The following is a 23,850-nucleotide window of genomic DNA, read 5'->3' as shown; positions in this document are numbered from 1 at the left end:
TTGGGAATATATATCCACTTGGAATTCATTTTATGGTAACAGCTTCTGGCCGGGTGGGGATTCGAACCCCCACCTGTGGGCCGGAAACCATGCCAGCAACGGCTCTACCGACTGTATATATATATATATATATATATATATATATATATATATATATATATATATATATATATATATATATATATATATATATATATATATATATATATATATATATATATATATATATATATATATATAGATAGATAGATAGATATGTAGTACTGAATATTCCATTTTCTACCAAATAATGAAAAGTATATCTATTTATTTTTTTCCTAATTCTGATATGTAAATAAATCTTGTAAATGTTTCATTATGAAATTTATTATGTTATGGTTGAATGTTTCTGTACTGCTGATAGAATTTTGCTTTGAAATCAATTTATTTTCTTTTTCTTCAAAGTCTTCATTGCTGTTAATATGTGTTTATGAAGCAAAAATTAAGAGCTGTTTGTAAATCACTTAATATAAAATACTTTTTCACCAGTGTAATTAATCTGTTATTATATATTTCGATATCCTGTAACTAGGCCTTACAGTAGAGTTAGGTTTCTATATACAGGGCCATGGGCAGCAAAGTGATTTTAAAAGGGTGGTGGAATTGTAACTGGTGGGTTGGGGGTGAATGTAGGGGTGGGAGCGGGCGAGGGGGACCTCACTAGGAACTTTGCCCTGGGGCGGCAGTTAGGTATGTGAGGGCCCTGCATCAGCCATAACTATAGTCAATTTCTTTTAGAGATGCAGATTTGCACCGACTCGCAGCGATGCCATTTTAGCTCGGAAAAGTTTCCTGATCGCTGATTGGTTGGACGAGATAATTCTAACCAATCAGCGATCGGGAAAATTTTCCGAGCTAAAAGAGCACCGCTGCGAGTCTGTGCAAATCTGCTTCGATAAAAGAAATGGACTATAGTCCTCTGCGAGACAAAGGCCTCAGACATGTCCTTCCACTCATGTCTATTTCTGATCTGTCTATGCCAGTTTATACCCACAAATTTTCTTAGATTGTCAATCCAGCGTCTGCTCTGCTTTTCCCTACTTCTTTTGTAATCTCTGGGGACTCATTTTGTTCTTAACATCCATCTATTGTCTTCATTTTCATTATATGTCCTGCCCATGTCCATTTCTTTTTCTTATATGTTAGAATATCCTCTACTGGTGCTCTTTTTCTGTCTCTCAGTGTTATTCCCATCACAATTCTTTCCATAGCTCTTTGAGTTGTAACTAGCTCATGTTTCTAAGGCTTTAGTAAGACTTCAAGTTTCTGATGCATAATCTAATACCGGTAAGAACCATCTGATTAAATACTTTTCTTTTTAGAGAAAGTGACATTTTACATTTCATTCTCTCATTTTGTTTACCAAATGCTCTCCATCACATGCTTATCCTTCTTTTAATTTCGGTCTCTTATCCAGGTGAAATACTTACTGTCTGCCCTTAGTAACAATCTCTCGAGGTTCGTCCATAACCTTTATTTGTTGTTTCTGCATTTTGAATATCTTAGTTTTACTTATATTCATTTTCAGTCCTACATTTCTTTCTCTATTCAAATCTATCAACTTTTGCAATTCCTCCCACAATTCACTTAATAGAACTCTGTCATCTGCGATCTTATGTTTTTAAGGTATTCCCCATTAATATCAATTCCTACATTTTCTCAATCCAAATTCTTAAAAATTCCTCCTCGCTTGCTTTATGAAGTTTTATGATTGCCGTACTTCCTGTATAGATACAGTTTATTCAAGTATTCCATAATAACACAAGATTCATTTATTCATTGTCTTTGAAGGGCTTTCATTACTGTCAGTTGCTATATAATGATTTATTGGCAATTCTTCATAGTCTTTTGACTTTCAATATTGAAGATCTATTGAAAAAGTCTTTATCATCATGAATGTCAACATTAGCACAGAAATCATCATACAGTTCAGTTCGCCTTTCCATCGGCACCTCCTTGGTTTTCTTTTCTATTCTAATTCTTTTATTTTATTCTCTCTCTTTTTCCACATCTGATAAATATATTATTTTCTTTTCTCTATATGATGACTCGAAAAAAAAATATATACGATACTTTAATTAACATCAGAACGATGGAGTCATCGATCCCTTAACTATATCTTAAATCGACTCCATAAACGAAACAAACCTCATCTTGCGATGCTCTTTTGTCTCAATTCTCCCTTTAATCCGCCCCGAGGTTCATTCCTCTATAGTCTGATCCCAATTGTTTTGGTTTTACAGCTGGAAGGAAGGAAGGGTACCACTGTAGTGCCGAAGGAAGTCAATTACCATGAGAAATGACCTCGGGGATGGATTCGTTGAAGAAGCGGGTGTACCACGCCGCTAAAGAAGGCCTGGCCATATCCCTGTACGCCCATTTGTCCGTTAGGAACCACCAGGATTGCCAGGATCTCTTGGGCCAGGTGAGGAACGCTGTTTACTTCCTCGTATTGGCTCACCTTTTGTTATTGACCTCTCCTGCGAAGGATTCGGTTATCCTGGGTATTTGGGCATCCTTATTTTCGTGTTCCTTCGGAGGGTGAATTAAATTATATGTTGTGAGTGAAATACTCAAAGTATTATTGGCCTAACTGCGTAAAATGTTGGCCTAAATTAGTCTAAATGAAGCTATAATTGGGGCAAGAGATAAAGACTATAGGCATGGCATTGTATCGTTGTTAGTCCTTAAAAAAGGATAAAATAACCACGTCAAAATATTATTAGAATTAGGTTATACGATCAGGCTAGGATTAGTGAAAAGAACAAATAAGAATATATCAAATGTTACTTTTTCTGGATAATCTAAGACTTGTTTCCAATACATCAATAATGTGGATTTGACAATTAACGCAGAATATGCTCTGTGATACTCTGAATACCTTAGGAAGTATACACAAAGAGATCTCTTAGGTCCTGTGCGATGGGACCATGAAAACAGCCCTGAAAGTAAAGTATAGAGGGCCATAATTAAGTTAATTGTAAGATATGTATTTGGTTGTTAGATTCTGACTATAACGACCTTAATAATAATCTTTTCTTTATTTGTAGAATTTTACTCGTCATAGATCATCCATTAATTGATATTTATCATCTATATTCTTTGCCATTGCAATGTGTAATTCATGATATATTGAAATTAAGGGATATGTTTACAAGACCACGCTTTCCATATGCTGCTAAATTATGCAAAGCTATTATTTTCCTCTATTACTTTTTCATAATTTTAAACAATTTTCCACAAGTTAAAATTATTAAAAACTATAGAATTATAAAAAAAATAGCCTTTTTTCCTCACTAAACAACTTGGAACCGACATCGTCAACATATTCAACCAAACAGAAGTTTGTGATGTCAGCGTACATTTGGTATATAATCAAAATATATTGCCCTCTGAATTAGAAATTGAGTAATTACTCAAAAGTGTCCCTAAAATATACAATTCACAATGGTGATACTTTTGAGTAATTAATCCATTTTTAATTTAGTATTTTTTTTGGAATATATATCACATGTACGCTGGCATCACGAAGTTAGGATTGGCTGACTATGACTATGTTAACGATATCTGTTCTGGGTCATTTAGTGAGGAAACCAGGCTAGTTTTTCTTTATATTCTATAGTTTTTTATAATTTTAACTTATTGCCTCTAGTGGCGAATTGTTTTGAATTATGAAAAATTAATAGAGGAAAACCATAGCTTTGCATTATTTGGCAGCATATGGAGAGCGTGGTCTGTAAACATATACCGAAATCAATTACATATGTTCTGTGCATTTTGATTTTGTGAATTACGCGAAAGTAGAGTTTTTATTTTTCTAGGGTTATATAGGTTATTCAAATTAAGACTGGTCTTTGATCTATGAATGGGATTATAAGTATGTATTATCTTACTTGAAATTCATATGAAGCTCATTTACAATATGCAAACTTTTATGCACATAGACTTTGCACATATATTTCTCTTACATGTCCATAACTAAGGTACTTATGTATGTAGATGAAACTCTTGGAAACCTTATTGGTAAGGGTTACATATAAATGTATAGTTTGTGGGTAGAAAATTATTTATTTTAATGTTATTTGCACAAGTTTTACATTATATATAATTGTAACTCCAACACCAGTGGGAGGGGTGAATCCACCATCCCCACTGGGAGGGGTGAAATCACCATCCCCACTGGGCTTCCTCCAATCTAACCTGACATATGGCACCCTAAATTATAGAGTAAAGTAAATAGATGCATTCTAACCTAACCTAGGACTTAACACACTATTGACACTATGTTAAGCCAATAGATGGTTACAATTTTAAGGAATAATGCCAAAAATCTAATTGTTATTATAGAAATCATTAAATAAATTTTATTGAAGGACAGATATTAGGTAAATTATAAATAGGAGCATATCATTGGCGACACAAATAAATTTTGAAGCCCGTTCTGCTAGGGTTTACATCAATTGTCTTAATTAAAAGAAATAGGGAGAGGAGCACACTGGACCGAATAAGGTTTGAGGAACTCATACAAAATGCTGCTTCGTACGTACATGAAAGCAGTCATAATTTTCTGTACAAATACCTAGGTATCCTTAGTTAAGATTTTGTTATCAAAGAAATTGGTTATGAACTAACTACAAATCGTTTGCTGTTGTACAGGTTGACATAAGTATTGTTTCATAGGTTATATTGTGAACAGGTTGACGTAATCTCTTTTTATAGTTTCCGTGTGACTAAACTATTTTAGCTTAATATTGTCACAGATCTTGAAGTATTTCCTATTATTTTTATTACTTTTAAACTATAGTGTTTTTGTTATTTCCTTTCCTGCCTGGGTTGCTATCCCTGTTCGAGTTCTGGGGCTCGTAGATCCTGTTTTCCAGCTCAGATTGTAGCTTGGCTAGTAATACAGTGATACTAGTTATCATAATGAGTTTGTTCCGTAACCGAAATACAAACCACGCTATTTACATGGGGTATTACTTTCGGCGTAGCTGAAATGGCGAGCCATTAGATTTTTAACGAGGGTTAACTACCCTCTCGCTAGCTAGCGAGGGGGTAGGAGAGGGGTAACTAGCTACCCCTCCCCCCTCACACACCGGTGAACTGATTCACTTCGCTTTTGGCTCGGACGGTGGGCAGACGTGTCTGTTCCCGTCCTCGCATGGCAGCCCTTACAACCTCGCGCCCACTCGCCGGCACACCCACGTTCGCCTGCGCGCGAACCAACGAGCTTACCATCGCGCGAGCGCCAGTACGATTTCGTCCGCGATTCCCGTCGGGTTTCGCAACACGGGCAACCTGGCGAGTCTTCTGGAGCGCTTGCTTCCAGATCATCGTCGTCACGATCTCCACCCCGTAAACGCAGAGCAGCGCACGTGCGGGAGCAGGAAGAAGCTTCAGAGAGGTCTAGGCAACATTCTTCTCCTTTTCAGGCAGGCCCCATCATCTCTACTCCTCAGGATCGCCCGATCCCCTTCCCTCCAGTGGGAGTTGCTGACACTGCGGCTGTCAGCCGTCAGCAGAGGAGGTACTTCGAGATTATGGGGGAGCCTGGTTTAGCTCTGCCCCTCCACCATTCCGGGGAAGGGCTTACCAGGGAAATTTCTCTCGAACTCTCCGCCCGGCAGGTGACATTCTCGGCTTCGGAGATCTTGAGCCAGGTGAAGGCCGCAAAGTGCACCATGCAGGCTACTTCGTGGCTGGTCGTCTGGCTTGGATCTCTGGACATCCTGTTGCGATCCGAGGACTTGTCCAAGGAGAGCACCAGGAAGACCATGGAAACTTTCCTCCTCTCGGGCACGAGCACCTTCGATTCCCGGCTCACCAAGTTTTGAACTTGTGGGCAAACTCGATGTTGAAGCATTGAGATGCAGTGACCGAGAGATTCTACTCGAAAGTCCCAACCGTGGATGTCGGCAAGCTCAGACACTCTTCCATTCTTGGAAAGAGCTTGTTTGAGCCCAAGGATGTGGGACGGACAGCTGAGAGGTAGAGGAAATCGAATCACGATTCGCCCCTCCAAAAGGCGCTTACATCCAGATCCTACAAGCCTCCAGCGCCTCAATGACAACAGCCTCGTCAGCCTAGGACATCGGAACCGGCTCCGGCGGCAAAGACAAAGGTGTCTAAACAGCAGGCCCCTCCTGTCAGGGACAAGAAGGACGGGAAGTCCTCCTGGGGAGGCAGTGATCCTAGAGGGAGCGGCCGAGGCCGCAAACGCTGGGATTGGCAACCCCCCTGCCCCCCAGTGGGGGGATGCCTAAAGTTGCGCGTTCAGGTGGCAGCAACTCGGGGCCGATTCCTGCACGATGTCCTTGATCAGCCAAGGATATCGCATCCCGTTCATAACATCCCCGCCTCCCCTGACAGCGAATCCAGTGTCGCTGAGCTCCTATGCCATGGGATCGGCAAAGGGGCTAGCCCTTCGGGCATAATCCAAGACCATGCTCTAGAAAGATGCTCTCCATAAGGTCGTCGACGGCTCCCCCCGGCTTCTTCAGTTGACTCTTTCTTGTAAAGAAGGCATCTGAAGGCTGAACAAGTTTGTCGAACAAACTTCGTTCAGCGTGGAACAGCAAAGTCGATCAGACTTGTGGTGAGACCACAAGACTTCAGGTGCACTCTGGATCTGAAGTACGGGTTCTTCCAGATCCCAATCCATCCGTCTTCCAGGAAGTACTTGAGATTCAGCTTAGACAACAAGGTCTACCAGTTCAAGTTGCTGTTTTTCGATCTCTCCACAGCGCCACAGGTGTTCACCCTGATATCTTCGTGGCCACACAGGATCGGCATCCGTCCCCTTCGCTATCTGGATGACTGGCTAACCCCGGCAGTCTCGGAATCGACCCTTCTTCGACACCGAGACAAGCCTCTGGGACTTTGCCAAGATCTAGGGATCATGGCAAATCTAGAGAAGTCTTCTCTCCTTCCATCCCAACAACTGGGATATTTAGGCAGGATATTAGACACCAATCTCCCAAAGCCTTCCCATCAGACGACAGGATAGCAAGGCTGAGGAGAGTCGCAGAACCTTTCCTCAGACGCCTCCTAGGTCACCTTTCCTCCCTGACCCGTCTAGTTCCAAACGGCCGCCTCAGGATGAGATCCCTGCAATGGCAGCTCAAGTCCCGGTGGAACCTAGGCAACGATTCCCCGGACACTCTGGTCCCTATGGGACCTGCGGAACGAATGGACCCGCAGTGGTGGTTGACCTACGGGGACCTTTGAAGGGAGTGGATCTTCTCGTCCTTCCCCCGCATTTGATGCTGTTCTTGGACGCGTCAAGAGAGGGGGGGGGGGGCACGTTCTGAACCAAAGGATCTCAGGCTTTGGTCAGAATCAGAAGGTACCTCCATATCAATCTGCTAGGAATGAAGGCTGTATATCTGGCCCTTCAACAGTTCCAACAATCCCTGGCGGGTCGCTCCGTGAGCGACAACACCGCGGTGGTGGCTTTTTTCAACAAGCAGAGAGGTACCTTTTCATAACAGCTCTCCCATTTTGTAGTAGAGATACTGAGATGAACCGATTCCACTCAATACCACTATCGGCTCGCTTCATTCTGGGCAAAGGAATGTGCTCTGCGACAGTCTGAGCAGAGCCTCGCAGATAGTGAGTACCGAGTGGTCTTTGGACCCTCCAGTAGCCAACAAAGTCCTGACTTTGTGGACCTGTTCGCGACAGCCTTGAACTTCAAGCTGCTGCTGTACTACTCCCCAGTCCCAGTCCCCAAGACACTCTGGCAAGATGCCTTCCTACAACGGTGGGCCAAAATCGACCTCTACGCCTTCCCACCGTTCTGTCGGGTGAGAAGGGTGCTCAACAAGACCAGACTATCGGTCAACCTGTCGATGACTCTGATAGCTCCGCTACGGCATCATGCAGAGTGGTTCCAGGACTTTCTGCATCCCCTGACGGAACTCCCGAGAGAGCTTCCCCCACGACACGAGCTACTCAAGCAACCACACTGCAACATCTACCACGAAGCCGTAGCATCGCTTCGGCTTCACGCCTGGAGACTATCCAGCATCCCCTCACAGAAAGAGGCGTTCCGCAACAAGTTGCGGAGCCGATGTCTCAACACCTGCGAAAGTCATCCGCAGGGGTCTACCAGGCGCAGTGGAGTGTCTTCTGTGGATTGGTGTCGTGGGAGAGGTATCTCTCCCCTTGATGCCACTATTCCAGCAATAGCGGAATTATTGTATACCTGCGGGAGGAAATGCGCCTTTCGCTCTCGGTGGTGAAAACCTATCGCTCAACCTTAAGCCTGGCCTGCAGGCTGAAAGGAAAAAAAACACATTTCCTCCTCCCTGGATCTTTCTTCTCTCATACGAAGCTACGAACTTACCTGCCCCCAGTCGGAAGTGAGACCCCCTCCATGGAATATGGTTCGGGTTCTTAGTGCTCTCAAGAGACCTCCTTGCGAAACTCCACGCCAAGCTTCTGATCGTCTCCTGACTTGGAAGACGGTGCTCCTGCTCGCTCTGGCCTCGGCCAAGCATGCCAGCGAACTTCATGGTCTCTCGTACGACGTCGCCCATTTAAGAGGAGAGGGGGAGGTAACATTCAGGTTCGTCCCTGAGTTGGTTACTAGACTCAAAATCTTGTAGCCCGGACCCTCGGTTCGACTCCTTCAGGATTTCGAGTCTCCGTTCTGTAACAGATGACCTAGACCATCTCCTACTATGCCCAGTAAGGTGTCGGAGGTGTTATCTTAAAGAACAGCTGCAGTTCGTCCTCACGTGCAAGCCCTGTTTGGGAGCATAGTAAGGATGGAGAGGAGGGTTACCAAGAATACCTTTTCAGCCTGGATTCGAAGGGTCATCCATCACGCCCTGAATCCAGACCCTCCTCCGTCACGTCGCCTTAGAGCACGCGACGTCAGAGGCATCGCAACGTCCCTGGCCTTCAAGAGGAACTACTCTGTGACGCAGGTGCTACAAGCTAGAGTCTGGAAGCGTCAAACGACCTTCACAGCCCACTACCTGCAGGACGTGACCCACAGGAGCTTCGATACGTTTTCTATCGGCCCTGTGGTGGCTACACAACAGCTGGTCTAACCTCAGGCTCCTTAATGGACAGGTAGCAGAAGGTTGAGGGCATTGTTACCCAGTTTTAGACTGCATGAATGAAAGAAGTATGTCTGGCCCTTACTTCTTTCTTCATCCTCCCCTCTCTTGGGGAAAGCAGCATTCTGGGTTCTCTGCATAGCTGACCTCAAGTCTCTGCAGGTAAACCATGCTTCCTTGTGTTCCTAGTGTTAAGATAATACTATCGCGTCCCCCATACTCTGACGAGGTGGTATTGGGAACGTCCTAGCCTATAATTCCATCTAAGGGACTTCAGGTCAACTTCCTAGGACAAGTCACACTTCATCCCTCCACACACGAGCTTATGTAGGCCGCACGTTCCTTGCGGAGCAAGGATCTTGCGAGGTGCAGGGACTCTTTTTTTCTCGAGTGCTGCTTACTCGGATTCTGAGCCCCCGGGCAAAGCCAAAGCCAGTAAGGCTGGGACTTTCCACCCTTCCTAAGGGGTAAGTCACCCCATGTAAATAGCTTGGTTTGTATTTCGGTTACGGAACAAATGACAAATTCGGAGATAATTTGTATTTTTCCTAACCATACAAACCTTAGCTATTTACACATATTTGCCCACCAGCCCTGTCCCCCAAGGCAAGTCCTACCTCTAAGCGAAATGAATCAGTTCACCGGTGTGTGAGGGGGGAGGGGTAGCTAGCTACCCCTCTCCTACCCCCTCGCTAGCTAGCGAGAGGGTAGTTAACCCTTGTTAAAAATCTAATGGCTTGCCATTTCAGCTACGCCGAAAGTAATACCCCATGTAAATAGCTAAGGTTTGTATGGTTAGGAAAAATACAAATTATCTCCGAATTTGTCATTTTGATACCTACAAAAAAGCTGGTCTCTGTCTAAGTAAAGCCATCTAACTTAGCTAGGCTACAACGTTAGTTGGAAAAGCAGAATGCTATACGTACAAGAGCTCCAACGGGGAAAATAGCTCGGTGAGGAAAGGTAATAAGGAAACATAGAATACTGTAGTGTGCCTGTGTGTACCCTCAAGCAAGAGAACTCCAACCCAAGACAGTGGAAGACCATGGTACAGAGGCTATGGCACTACCCAAGACAGAGAACACCTTCAACCGAGCCCCACCTTCAGAGGTTCCATAACCAGTGAAGTCTCATCACTTCATGGGTGGAGTTTATCCAGCCCCTATTCTGAGAGAAAGGCTTTTCGGTCGAGACACTTGTCAAGACATGTTCCGATACCTCGGAAAGTCATTCTCTGATATATATCATGCAAAGTGGGCCATCTTCTGTTTCTGCTGTGATAGGAATACTTCTCATCTTGGAACCTCTATTCCTTGTAACTGATTTTGTGGTGTACCTACAAAAGGCAAAACTGACTCTGTCTCAACAGTAAAGGGGTATTGTTAGTCCTTGAGCTGTCTCAACAGGAAAGGGGTATTGTTAGTCCTTGAGCCAGGTACTGTGATTGAGAGGAGTGGCTATTTCCTCCATGTGGGAGTTATCCATGCTCATTAGAAATATTGAACAGACCTGTCTCTCCTCATGATATTTGGCCTCCATCCTAGGATGAGACCAAGTTGTTGCTGCTGTCCATAAAAAGAGCTCCATATGACTAGACTCGGATAGAGACCTTACCCTAAAACAGTTCTCCTTGCTTGGGCTTTGATTGAATGCATAGAGGAATTACTCAGACTCGTATTTTTCATCTTTTGTTCCCGGTATCGTGGCAAAACTCAAAATCTGTTGATCATTGATTCCAGGTTTTCATCATTTACTGTTTCTTTGCTTAGGGAAGTAACTAATGATCTAGATGAGTTACTTTTGTTCCCTGTAAGGGTGCTAAGGTGCTACTGTAAGAGGATTCAAACTGCCAGACCTAGGTTACAGAAGCTATTCTTAAGCACTGGTAGGGCAAAAGAGTCACCAAGTAATAATCTCCTTTAGTTCGGGAGACTATCACATGACACACGATCCCCCGGGACATGAGACCATACTAATGTACGCACTCGTGAGATCAGAGAAGTTGGTGATACTCTAGCATTCAAGAAAAGTTTCTCAGCTCAAGTTTTAGATGTAGAAGTATTAAAGCGTCAGACCACCTTATTGCGCATTGTTCGTGGGAATGCACTCACAAGTTTGAATACATTTTCTCTAGGACCTGTGATTGCTACTCAGTAAGTCATGTACTGACCTTAACTCCTTTGCAAGGCTAAAAGTACCATGTCTTAAGTTGACAGTTACAATGTAAGTGTAGGATAAGAGTAAGTGTGTCTAGCCCCTTTTCCTTTCTTCCTATCTCTTTGGGTATAGAGGTTGGAACCCCACAGAGATAGACAGACATTGATGCACGTAAACACCACTGATAGCTAGCAGCTATTACTGTTGAATTAGGAGTGTTCATTTCACCTCTGATTTTGGACATTCCTCACTTAACAGACTCATTAATTTAAGGGAAAGAGCTTTTCTTGTATTGTACAACACCTTTGGTTGCCTGGGCTGTGAACCTGATGGTACTTCCGACTCTGGTTCGCGAGGTGTCTAGGATAATACTCTCCGCACCTATCCAAGTCAAAGCATAGCTATCACAGGATTTTAGCCAGTCAGTTTGGTAATAGCGACCTCTACCTACCTAATTATATAAGCCTGAGTCCTTTAACTTGACTTCCTGCCTTCACCTTCCCCTTAAAGTCCCATACACAACCAAGCTTACTCTTCAGTGTACCGGCGGAAGGGGCGGGTCTTCCCCTCTTCTGACCGGTCTTGTTATAAGTTTTTAACTGCTAACTTCCAGCTGTGCTTGAATCAATTCTAATTTGTTCCGTAACCGAAATACAAACCACGCTATTTACATTGGGTTTACCTTTTAGCGTAGCTGAAATGGCGAGCTATTAGAATTTAACGAGGGTGTATTACCCCCGCGCTAGTTAGCAGGGGGTTAGGGGAGTGGTAGCTAGCTACCCCTCCCCCATCACCCACCGGTGAATGCTGCTCCACTTTCACTTTTGGGTCGGACTTGGACAGACGTCTCTGTCTTTGTCCTCGCTTGGCAGCCATTGTTTGTTTTGTCTTTACTTAATCACTTACTTTTCTTTTACTCAATATATATGTAAACATTTTCTCATGTTTATGTATATATTTGAGTATAGAAATCAGTAAGTTTCCTTTTCAGAGTTTGTGCTTGTGTGTGTAGTGTACGATATCTCCGTGGAGCCCTCGGCAGTTAGGCCACCATGGTGTATTTTCATGGGTCGCGATCGAGTTTGACTTTGGTCTTTCTCTCTCTCTTTCTTGAGGTCGTTCACCCTTTTACTACGTTACTTACTACGGTAGCTTCCTTCCCGTGTGGGGGGGTTGCTACGTCGTACGTTTTGTCTCAATTAGTTTATGAATCTAATTGTATTTGTTGATTCTTCAGCTTTGTAGAATGATTCCTTTCAGGGTTTTCGTTCTTTCTTTAGTGTTCATTCATTTTTAAATTACATAATTACATAGTTACATAATTATAATTGTTATAATTCTGTGTTGGTTACAGCTCTCCTTCCGTGAGTGTAAGTGGTTGTGAGGGCACGTGCCTGTTGTGTAATTCTTGTGTTCCTTTCCCTCGGTATTCCTTTTCGGAGCCTTCCCGGGGGAATGAATGTTAACTACAGTGATACCTCGGTAGTCGAACGACTCTATACTCGAACAATTCGGAGTTCGACCAAAATTTTCGAGAAATTTTTGCTGCGGTGCTCGACCAAAAATTCGGTACTCGACCAGCCGAACACGTGACGACCGCATGGGCTTTGTGATGATCGCGCCATCTCGGCCACTCTCGCTTGTTCGGGAAGCATCAGTTCTCTCGAGAGCGTCACTCAGACAACGCGCGATCAGCATTCGTTGTGATTTAGTGATTTTCAGTGCTTTTAATTGCTTTTTTAGCTTTCATAATGAGTCCCAAGAAAGTAATGAGTGTTAAGGGGAAGGAGAAGAGGAAAACAGTGCGAACAACGATCGAGTTGAAGAAGGAAATTATAGCGAAATATGAGAATGGTGTACGAGTGTCCGATTTAGCGGTAGAATACGGAATGGCGAAGTCGACCATTTCTACGTTTTTAAAGCATAAAGAAATGATTAAGAAGGCGAATGTTGCAACGGGAGTTACGGCGGTAACTAAGCAAAGGCCACAAGTGATTGAGGAGATGGAAAAGTTGCTTTTAATATTTATTAAAGAAAAACAGTTGGCCGGGGAAAGTGTTAGTGAAGCGTTCATTTGTGAAAAAGCGTTGCATATCTATGAAGAATTAGTGAAGAAAAGTCCGAGTACCAGTGAAAGTGATTCATTTACATTTAAAGCGAGCAGGGGTTGGTTTGAAAAGTTTCGTAATAGAACAGGTATTCGTAATAGAACAGGTATTCATCATTTTCGAAGAATACTGCAGAGGAGGAAGAAACAATTAACAATAGACCAGTTTTTCACAAAAGAAAAGAAAGCTGCTACATCAAAGCCTGTTTCTCCTCCAAAGAAGAGACAAAGAAGAGAAGAAACCCCTGAAATAGATCTGCCCACCCTTTCATTGGAGAGAGAAACAACTCCTGAAGGAGAACTACCCCGCCACATCATGGAAGGGGACTCTCCTTCCAAGCAGTAACCTCCCCCTTCCATCCTCTCCACATCCATCCCTGTATGCCATCGAACCGCTGCTCAAAGGTATGTTCACTACAGTACAGAAAATGGTTTAAAATTGTTTTATTTTAGTACAGTAAATGGTTTAAAATTGTTTTATAGGATTTTCTGACCAATTTCATACACATTTAGATAATTATTGTTGTTTAGGTACACGTTTTATTAATATTTTGGGCCTGTTCGAGTGCTTGGGAACGGAATAGAATATATACCATTATTTCTTATGGGGAAAAAAAATTCGGTACTCGAACAAATCGGAGGTCGAACACGGATCTCGAACGGATTATGGTCGAGTACCGAGGTATCACTGTAATGATTTTTTTTTTTTTTTTTTTTTACAGTTACCGATCTAGTTCGTTTCTGTAATGTTGAGGCCTGGGGTTTCGGCTGTTGCTGCCTCCCCTATAGATCTTCGTCAGGGGCGTGTCTCCTTCTGGAAGTACTCCCGTGACGATTGACAGCTCTCCAGTTCATTTTAGAACACTCAGGAGGCTCGCCTCCTTGGGTGGGTAACTTTCCTTCCGAGGGAAGTTTTTCCTGTCCAGGCTTGAGTTTTTTTCCCTTTCCGGGGGTTCTTCTCTTCCTTTTTTTTGTGCGACTATGCTCTTGGTGCTGAGCGGTCGAACCTGCAGTTACGCTCGAGGGGCTGGGAAATTGCAGGAGCCCCTCTTCGGAGGATTGCTCCTTTTAGGTCACTGGCTGACCCGTCTCTTCTACGAAGTGTTTCTCTTTCGTTCGCGAGAGAGTACACTCATAGAGACTCCTCTTCGGAGGACTCTTCTGCTGTTGTTGCTGTTGGCCTCCTTCGCCGTAAGGCTCACCGTCCGCTACGTCGTAAGGGCCTCCCTTCTCCCTATAAGGGTGCTAAGAGGCGCCTTTTTGAATCTCCGTATGCAGCCTACAACTCCTTCTTGATCTTTGCCCCTGGTGCAGGTGGACAGCAGTCTGACCTCGTCTTCCGACGGGCAACGGTCTTCCCGACGGACAATGGTCTTCCCGGCGGACAACGGTCTTCCGACGGACATCGGTCTCCCGACGGACAGACAATGGTCTTCTGACGGACATCAGTCTCCCGACGGACAACGATTCCTTCGGGGCAAAGGGTTGCCTCCCACGGGGGTTCTTCCCTTGCGTGTCAGGGTTCCCCTGCGCGCCCTTCTGCTGTGTTCTCTCCTGCTCAGTGTTAGCGCACAGGCGCTCTCCTGCTCAGTGTTAGCGCACAGGCGCTCTCCTGCTCATCAGCGCTTTCCTGATTGTCAGCGCTCTCATGATGATCATCTCTGCTGTTCCTGTTGGTTCCTGTTACGCGCCCTGTGCGCCCACGTTCGCCCTCGCGATCTAGAACTTCGGTTCAGGTCTTGGACAAGGACTCTTCTTCCACGCGTTGCCTTCTGCTCGCCAGCGACCATAGACGCGTCAACGTTCGCCTGCGCGTCAGCGATCTCCTACGCGTCAACGATCGCCATCGATCTGCCACGCGTGTCAGTTTCCATGGACACCATCAGTAGCGATGTAGCGCTTGCCTGCTATGGACCACGATCTCCGGTAGCCGAGTCTTTCCGTAGATCTTCCTCCTGCTCGCCAGCGCTCACCTTTACTTCTGTCCTTCTGTGCGCCAGCTTTCTTCGATCGCCAGCGCACATCTGCGCGCCCTTTTCTGCCACGCACCAATGGGCGCCAACGGTTTTTTCTGACCGTCTAGGATCGCCTGATTAACAGCTTGCTTCAGCGCTCACCTTCCTGATGCACCTGCGCGCCTTCTGTTAGCGCGATGCGCGCTAACCATCACTAGTCTCTCGCGTTGGCAACCGCCTACGCGCCCGCACGATTCTTCACCTGCGCGCTAGCGTTTTGTTAACGCACCACTGCTCGCCAACACGCCGTCGCTTTCCGACGCGCCATCGCTTGCCAATGCGCCTTCACTCGCCTACGGGCTATCGCTCGCCAGAACGCGCCATCGCCCGCCTACGCGTCATCGGTCTCCCGACCGCCTGCGCGTCCACGTGCCCGCGCGACCGCACGCCCACATGCCTGCGCTCATGCGAGACCGCGCACATGCTCTCCAATGTTCGCCCGCGCGCGAACCAACGGTATTCCATCGCGCGGACGGACGGTGTTCCGTCGCGCGGACCGACGGCATTCCGTCGCGCGGACCGACGGCGTTCCGTCGCGCGGACCGACGGCGTTCCGTCGCGCGGACCGACGGCGTTCCGTCGCGCGGACCGACGGTGTTTCATTGCGCGGACCGACGGTGTTTCATTGCGCGAACGTCGGCTTGATTCCTGCAGTATCCATTGCTCGCCTACGGGTCATCGCTCGCCGACCACCAGCTCTCGCCCTTCCTACCATGTTCGCCCTCCTTCTGCGCTCCTTCGCGCACTTTCGTTTGCGTTTAAGCGTGCCCGCACATGGGCGCTTCCACGTTCGGCCACGCGCAAACCATTGATTTACCATCGCGCGAGCGCCAGGGCGATTGTGACCGCGATTCCCGTTGGGGTTTCGCAGCATGGCCAGCCTTGCGAGTCTTCTGGAGCGTATTTCCAGAACAGGGCCTCACCCCGTAAACGCAGAGCATGGCACATGCAAGAGCAGGAAGAATCTTCAGGGAGGTCTGAGCAACATTCTTCTTTCCAGAACCTAGGTTAGCCCTTCCCCGTCATTCCCTGGAAGGGTTTTGCCAGGGAGCTTTACGTTCGAGATTTCTCCATCGGCCAAGGGGTGACTGGTTTACCCCTTCCTCTTCTCCATCTCGGGAAAGGGGCTTACCAGGTTCTTCCCCTCCTCGGTTGCGACCCGAGGTTTTGTTCTCATGGGTACTTTCCTCCTCTCGGACTCAAGCACCTTGGCGTTTCGTCGCCAAGTTTCGAACTTGCGGGCAAGCTCGATGTTGGACATCTGGACGCATTGACCGAGGGCTTCCTTTCGGGTGTCTCATCTGTGGATGTCGACAACCTCAGACACCCTTCCATCCTTGGGAAGAGCTTGTTTGTGCCCAAGGACAGAGACATAGACAGCGATTGTGCGGAGGAAGTCGACTTCCGTTTTCACTCCAAGGCGCTTTCTTCCAGACCCTGCAGGGCTCCAGCGCCTCTTTCTTTCAGCCTCGTCGGCCTAAGTTTTTGGACCGGCTACGACAACTGAGACAAGGTGTCCAATAGCAGTCTCCTCCTGTCAGGAACAGGTAGCACGGGAGGCTCTCCCGGGGGGGCATAATCCTAGAGGGAGCGGCAGAGTTCACGAACTCTAGGATTGGCTACCCCCCCCCCTTGCAGGTTTCACGCTGGGAGGATGCCTAAGGTTACTCATCCAGATAGCAGCTTCCCGATGCCGATTCCTGCTCGATCTCCGTGATCAGCCAAGGATATCGTGAGAGTTTGCCCGTTTGGGCAGAATGATCTATGCCTTAGGAGAAGGTCCTCCATAGGATCGTCGACGACTTCAACCCCCGGCTTCTTCAGTCGATCCTTTCTCGTAGGAAAGTATCTGAGATGGGAATTCCGTAGTCGACCTCTCAGCTCTGATCAAGTTTGTCGAACAAACTTCGTCCAGCATGGAACAGCAGAATCGATCAGACTGGTAACAAGGCGACAGGACTCCATAGGCCCTAGATCGGAAGGACGGGTATTTTCAGTTTCCATTCCATCCATCTTCCAGGAAGCTCTTGGAATTCAGCCTAGACTACAGGTATTCCTGCTTAAGATGCAGTGTGGCGATCCCGCCGTGGCATCGCAGGCTTTTCCCCAGAGAACTCTCCCTGCTTTCCTCATGGCCGCTCAGGAGCAGGCTTCCGCCTCCTTCGCCTTTTGGAGGTCTGGTCAACTCCGGTAGGCTCGGGTTCGACCTTCTTCAACGCCGGGACAAGCTTCCGGATCCTTTCCATGAGTGGGGGTTCATGGTAATTTGCTGGGAGCCTTCTCTTCTTCGGCCTCAACATCTGGAGTATCTAGCCATGATATTGAGTCAACGGCCTTTCCACGTTGGAAACCCAGCTTCTCGTCCGTCCAGTGAGATTAAGCAACGTCGGGTCTGGTCGGTACTTGGGTGGGTGACCGCCTGGGGATGCCAGATTCTGTTGCCGCCTCCTCCGAGCCTTCCCTTCAGTTGACTGTGGCAAGGCTGAGGAGAGTCGCAGTACCTGTTTTCAGTCAGGCAGAGCTTTCAGCCCTACCTTGGAACGTTTCCTAGGTCTCTTTTCCTCATTGACCCGTCTAAAGTTCCGAATGGTCGCCTCAGGATAAGTTCCCTGTGGGGCGGCCCAAGTTCCGGTGGTTTCAAAGCAACGATTAACCGGACTTTCTGGCCCCTATGGGACCAGCGGAACGATTAGACCTGCAATGAGTGTTGACCTATAGAACCTCTTGATGGGAGTGGATATTCTTGTCCTTTCCCCACATTTTTGATGCGGTTCTCGGACTCGTCAAAGAAAAGGGAGGGGTGGGGGGGGGCATGTTCCGGTCCAGGCCTATGGTCAGGACCTGAAGGATACCTCTCCATCATTCAGGCAGGCTTAGGGGCCGTAGTCTGGCCCCTCTACAGATCCTACAGCTACTGCAGAGTCGCTCCGTGCGCGTCGACTTCATGGTACTGCCGTGTTCTAACGAGCAAGGGACGCATTTTCATACCTTCGCGTCTTGCAGTGGAGATACTGAGATGATTTGAGATCCTCTCAATCCCACCATCGCTCATTCCGGGCAGAGGAATTTTCTCTCCGACTATCTGAGCAGAGCCTCGTAGAAAGAGTGTACCTGGGGGTCTTTGGCCTTGAGTAACCAGCAAGTTCTGGCCTGGGGGACCTGATCGTGACAGCTTGGAACCTCAAGCTTCCGCTGTTCTTCCCCCCAGTCTCAGACCCCGAGACTCTTTGGCAAGATGCATTCCGGTGATGGTGGGACGACATCGACGCCTGCGTCTTCCCTTTTTTGTTGTCTGTTGAGAGTGGGTCTCAACAAGACCAGGTTGTCTGTCAACCTTTCAATGGCCCTGAGAGCTCCACTGAGACTATACGCAGAACGGTTTCCGGACCCTCTGCTTCCCCTGACGGAACTCCCGGGAGAGCTTCTCCCATGGCACAGGCTACTCAAACAACCACACTGCAACATCTTTCACGAGCCGGGGCGTCGCTTCGGCTTCATGCCTGGAGACACTACGCTGCCGCCTCAAGAAGAGACAACCCGCTACAGTCGCGGGGCGGAGGTCGCGTCATCTGCGATAGTCATCCGCAGGGGTCTTCCAGGCGAAGTGGAGAGTCTTCTGTGGTTGGTGTCGTGGGAGATATACCTCTTCCCTTGAGGCCTCTTCTCCAGCAATAACGAACTTATTGCTTTTCGGTAGGAGGAAACTCCTTTCCGCTCTCGGCAATGAAGCCTGTCGCTCAGCCTTTCCCTGACCTTCAGGCTGAAAGGAATAACTTTTTCCTTCCCGCTGGACCCTTCCTCGCTCATGCGAAGCTGCGAACGTCCCTGCCCTAGTTGGAGTGAGTCCTCCAACATGGAGCATGGCTTGGACTTTTTAGTCCCTTAAGAGATCTTCTCAAGACCCTTTACGTCAGGCCTCTGATCGTATTCCGTCTTGGGTCTCCTGTTCACTCTGGCCGCGGCCAGTGTGTAAGCAATCTTCTTGGTCTCGTACGACTCCGCCCTTTCTAAGGAATGGGGGAAAGCAACATTCAGGTTCGCTCCGGAGTTGTTGGCTAGACTCAGAATCTTGGGGACCCGGCCCTTCGGTCCAATTCCTTCAAGATTTCGAGTCACCATTCTGTATTGATGACCCAAAACCTTCTCCTTCTTGCCATTAAAGGAATCGAGGGGTTATCTTTGGGAACAGCTGCAGTTTGTCCTCACGTGCAGCCGGGTTGGGAGCACAAGAAGGACACTGGGGAGAGTCACCAGTATACCTCTTCAGCTCGGACTCAAAGACATTCATCTCGACCCTCCCCCGTCACGTCGCCCTACAGCACGATGTCGGATACATCGCAACGTCCCTCGCCTTCGAGTAATACTACTCTGTGACGCAGGTACTACAAGCTGGAGTCTGGAAGCGTCTAATGACCTTCGCAGCACTTTTCCTGCAGGGCGTGACCCACAGGAGTATCGATACATTTCTATAGCTCTGTGGTGGCTACACAACAGCTGGTCTAACCTCAGGCTCCTTTTTGGACAGGTAGCAGAAGGTTGAGGGCATTGTTATCAGGTTTTAGTCTGCATGAACGAAAGAAATATTTCTGGCCCTTACTTCTTTCTTCATCATCCCCTCTACTGGGAAGCAGCATCCTGGTCTCTGCATAGCTGACCTCAAACCTCTGCAGGTAAACCATGCTTCCTTGTGTTCCGAGTATTGAGTCAATACTGTCGCGTCCCCCATACCCTGACGAGGTGGTATTGGGAACGTCCTAACCCAGAGTTCCTTCTGGAACTCCAGGTCAACTGCCTAAGACGGGTCACACTTCTTCCTTCACACACAAGCTTATGTAGGCCACACGGTTCCTTGCGGAGCAAGGAATTTGTGAGGTGCAGGGACTCCTTTTCTCGAGTGAGACTCACTCGGATTCTGAGTCCCCGGGTAAAGCCAAAGCCAGTATGGCTGGGGACTTTCCACCCTTCCTAAGGGGTAAGTCACCCAATGTAAATAGCGTGGTTTGTATTTTGGTTACGGAACAAATGACAAATTCGAAGATGATTTGTATTTTTCCTAACCATACAAACCTTAGCTATTTACATATATTTGCCCGCCAGCCCTGTCCCCCAAGACAAGTCCTACCTCTAAGTGAAAGTGAAGCATTCACCGATGTGTGAGGGGGGGGGAGGGGTAGCTAGCTACCACTCCCCTACCCCCCTCCTAACTAGCGCGGGGGTAATACACCCTCGTTAAATTCTAATGGCTCGCCATTTCAGCTACGCTAAAAGGTGAACCCAATGTAAATAGCTAAGGTTTGTATGGTTAGGAAAAATACAAATTATCTTCGAATTTGTCATATTAAAGGACTCAGTTTTATATAGTTAGGAAAAATACAAATTGACTTAATTTTACAAATATGACCCATTATTTGATGATATTTATAATTTTGCATGATATTTCTAGCTTATTCTCAATGTTGTACAGTTATTTTACTTCAAAACTCATCAGTCAAACTTTTTAAGGTTGTGGAAGAGGAAGGCCAGAAATGCACACCACTTCTCATAGCGGCAAGGAATGGCCACGAAAAGGCGGTCCGCACTCTCCTGAAGTTTCACCCGGATCTTGAACAGGAGGGAACAGTCAAATTTGATGGTTATGTCATCGAAGGGGCCAGTCCGTTGTGGTGCGCTGCAGGTAATTACAGTTCCTACCGATCATTTGTGATGCGAGTGACTAATTCACATTCAGCACTATACTGGTGCTTGAAGCTTTTATATGTGATTTGTCCTTTTCCATTCAATGAAACTTTAAAAATTCAATCTTGCAGAAAATGTCTTCTATGTACAGGTTGACAGAAGTCTCTTTTTATGGTTTATTTATGGAAGATCTATTTTAATGTTGTTAGTCATAAAATATGTTATTTTAATTGTTTCACTTCTCTTGCAGTTTATTTAAGGTTTTAGTTTAGCAAGCCATACTGATGATAATACTGTAATAATAATAATAATAATAATGATAATAACAATAATAATAACAATAATAATAATAGTAATGATGATAATGACACAACTGTCTTATAGGTGCGGGTCATCTGGCAGTGGTGAAGATGTTAGTGCGAGGCGGGGCCGACGTGAATCACCCAACGAAGACCAACTCCACCCCCTTGAGAGCTGCGTGTTTTGATGGTCGTTTAGACATAGTGAAGTACTTGACTGATCATAGTGCAAATATACATATAACAAATAAATACAATAATACCTGTCTCATGATCGCTGCCTACAAAGGTCACGTGGACGTAGTGCAGTTCTTGCTCGAACTCGGTGCGAATCCCGACGAAAAGGCCCACTGCGGTGCGACTGCGCTCCACTTTGCGGCCGAGTGCGGCCATGTGAGAATAGTGCAAGAACTGTTGAATCATGGTGCGAAAATTACCAAAAACGAACATGGCATGACGCCCCTCGTAGCCGCAGCGGAAAGGACAAGAGGTGATGTGGTGGACTATTTAATATCGAGGGCCGACGTTACTCGCGAGGAAAAAGTAGATGCGCTGGAGTTACTAGGAGCGTCGTTTGCAAGTGACAAAGACAATTACGACATAGAGTTGGCATACAAGTACATGCTACAGGGAATGAAGGAAAGATATAGTGATACAAATAATGTGATATGTAAGTGTGTCTCTGTTATGCTTAATCTTTACCCAACATACAGGGTAGCCCATTTAGGTTAGGAATATTCTAGATAATGGTTTGATTCAAATTAATCAATGTTAGAAAGAATACACAGTACGTAAATAAAGATCTCAAATTGCAGGAGTAAGTGACAGAGTATTATTCAAGGTTTCATTGTTTATTTTGTTTGTTATTCTTTATTTGTTTACAGTACTTAGTTTTCTTTTTTCATTCTCATTTGTAATTCAAAATTAGATATGATCATTGGGCAAAGGTAATTGTCACTATAGCTGATGTAATTATCTTTGCAGTTATACATAACATTAATAAGAAGATACCATGTGTAATATTTCATTCCAAGTTTTTTGTAGTGCCCTATTTTAAGATTTACAGTTGAGTGTCTGTCCCCAGCTATGGTACTTCTTCTTTTGGTAGTTTGATCCTCTAGATCTGAGGCTTAACAAACCCTTCTTCATTGATAGTAAAAACTCATAGCTTTAAATTCAGATCTCGAGGATTTTTCATTTATGGAAGAAGATTATATGTGACAAAATTTAACAATATTTTTTTAAATATTAAACTTAGCCGGTGAATATATAATAGCTGACGTCTCCGACGGCTCGACAGAATTCAAAAACTCGCGAGCGATCGCCATGAAGGTAGCGGGTGTGCCCACCAGCGCCAACTATCGGCCAGATACCGCATATACATGTAAACAGCTCCAGTTCTTCTCTGTCGGTTTCATCGACAAGTCGATTCCACTCGCTATTATGACCTCGAGTTTTCTACCGAATTGGTGAAGTACTTGGTTTTGGTTTTATTGCTTTCGCCGTGTTGGATTATTCAATACTATCCTCAAAAGAAATGCTTTTGAAAGGAGAGTAAAAGTGTTTTGCCCTTGCTTTTATCTCTGGTTTTTTTCCATAGAGTAAAAATGGCCGACCCTTCCCTTAGTGTACGGAAGTGTGTTTTAGGCTTTTAGCAATTATCTTATCACGTTATAAATTGTTGTTGTTAATTATAGATTTTCCTCTATATATTTTATATCTCACCCGCCTTTATTAGGCCTCTTCGATTAGCTTTCCATTTATACTAAACATCAAGATAAATTTCAATGTTTTGTTTATATGCGGCCTTACCTATTCCTCCCCTAGTCCGAGAGTAGGCGGGTCCTAACTTGGAAACCGAAGTTAAACAACGTTGAGCCCATTCAACTTTTATTTTCGTTAAATTTAAATCATTTGCTCTGTAAGAGTTATTAAATGAATATTTTTTAGTAGGTATTTTATGAAAGATTTTCTTTGAATAGTCTTCGTGCTGTTTCAAAGATGAACTAACGTTTGGTTTATTTATGCTACGCAGTTGGCGCTCTATCGTTACGATAGAGAAAGAGAGAATCACGGTTTCACTTTGCAGAAAGAGTAAATCGATTTTGACGTTTTTTTCATTCTTCTTTCAAACTGAAGTGTTTTAAATACTAATTTAAAGGAACTTGTTAATTTTCAATTTCTTAGTCCTTTCAGTTTTTCCTTTGGTCAAATAACCTGTTTATTGACGAAGGGTGAGTGGGCTTTTCTCTTCGGTGTGAAATCAAGAGAGAGAGAGAGAGAGAGAGAGACGGAGAGAGAGAGAGGAAGAGAGAACGTTCCGATCTTTATTCTCGTCCCAAGCGAGTAACGTTGTTCTCAAGTCAGTTTTTTACTCTCGTCCCAAGTCTCTGTACGGGGAGAAAGGATAAAACTTTTTTAGTTTTTATTCTCGTCCCAAGGCACTGTACGGTGAGAGATTGAAAACGTAGTTTTTAATGAACTAGTGT

At 45.6% G+C, this 23,850-nt stretch overlaps 1 protein-coding gene across 1 annotated transcript in view; it reads left to right on the top strand.

The window, feature by feature from the left end:
• Window positions 1-2,253: 2,253 nt before the first annotated feature.
• The window catches only part of Fem-1 (protein fem-1 homolog B), a 38,059-nt gene continuing 16,462 nt past the window's right edge, over window positions 2,254-23,850 (top strand). The window contains exons 1-3 of the mRNA XM_068352927.1: window positions 2,254-2,464; window positions 20,889-21,060; window positions 21,447-22,031. Of these exons, the coding sequence (XP_068209028.1) occupies window positions 2,339-2,464; window positions 20,889-21,060; window positions 21,447-22,031 (883 nt within the window). The 5' untranslated portion in view covers window positions 2,254-2,338. The remainder of the gene's footprint in view (window positions 2,465-20,888; window positions 21,061-21,446; window positions 22,032-23,850) is intronic.

Source organism: Palaemon carinicauda, chromosome 29, assembly GCF_036898095.1.
Source record: "Palaemon carinicauda isolate YSFRI2023 chromosome 29, ASM3689809v2, whole genome shotgun sequence".
Taxonomy (NCBI): domain Eukaryota; kingdom Metazoa; phylum Arthropoda; class Malacostraca; order Decapoda; family Palaemonidae; genus Palaemon; species Palaemon carinicauda.
The sequence above is the reverse complement of the archived record's forward strand: the minus strand, read 5'-3'. Positions and strand labels throughout refer to the sequence as shown.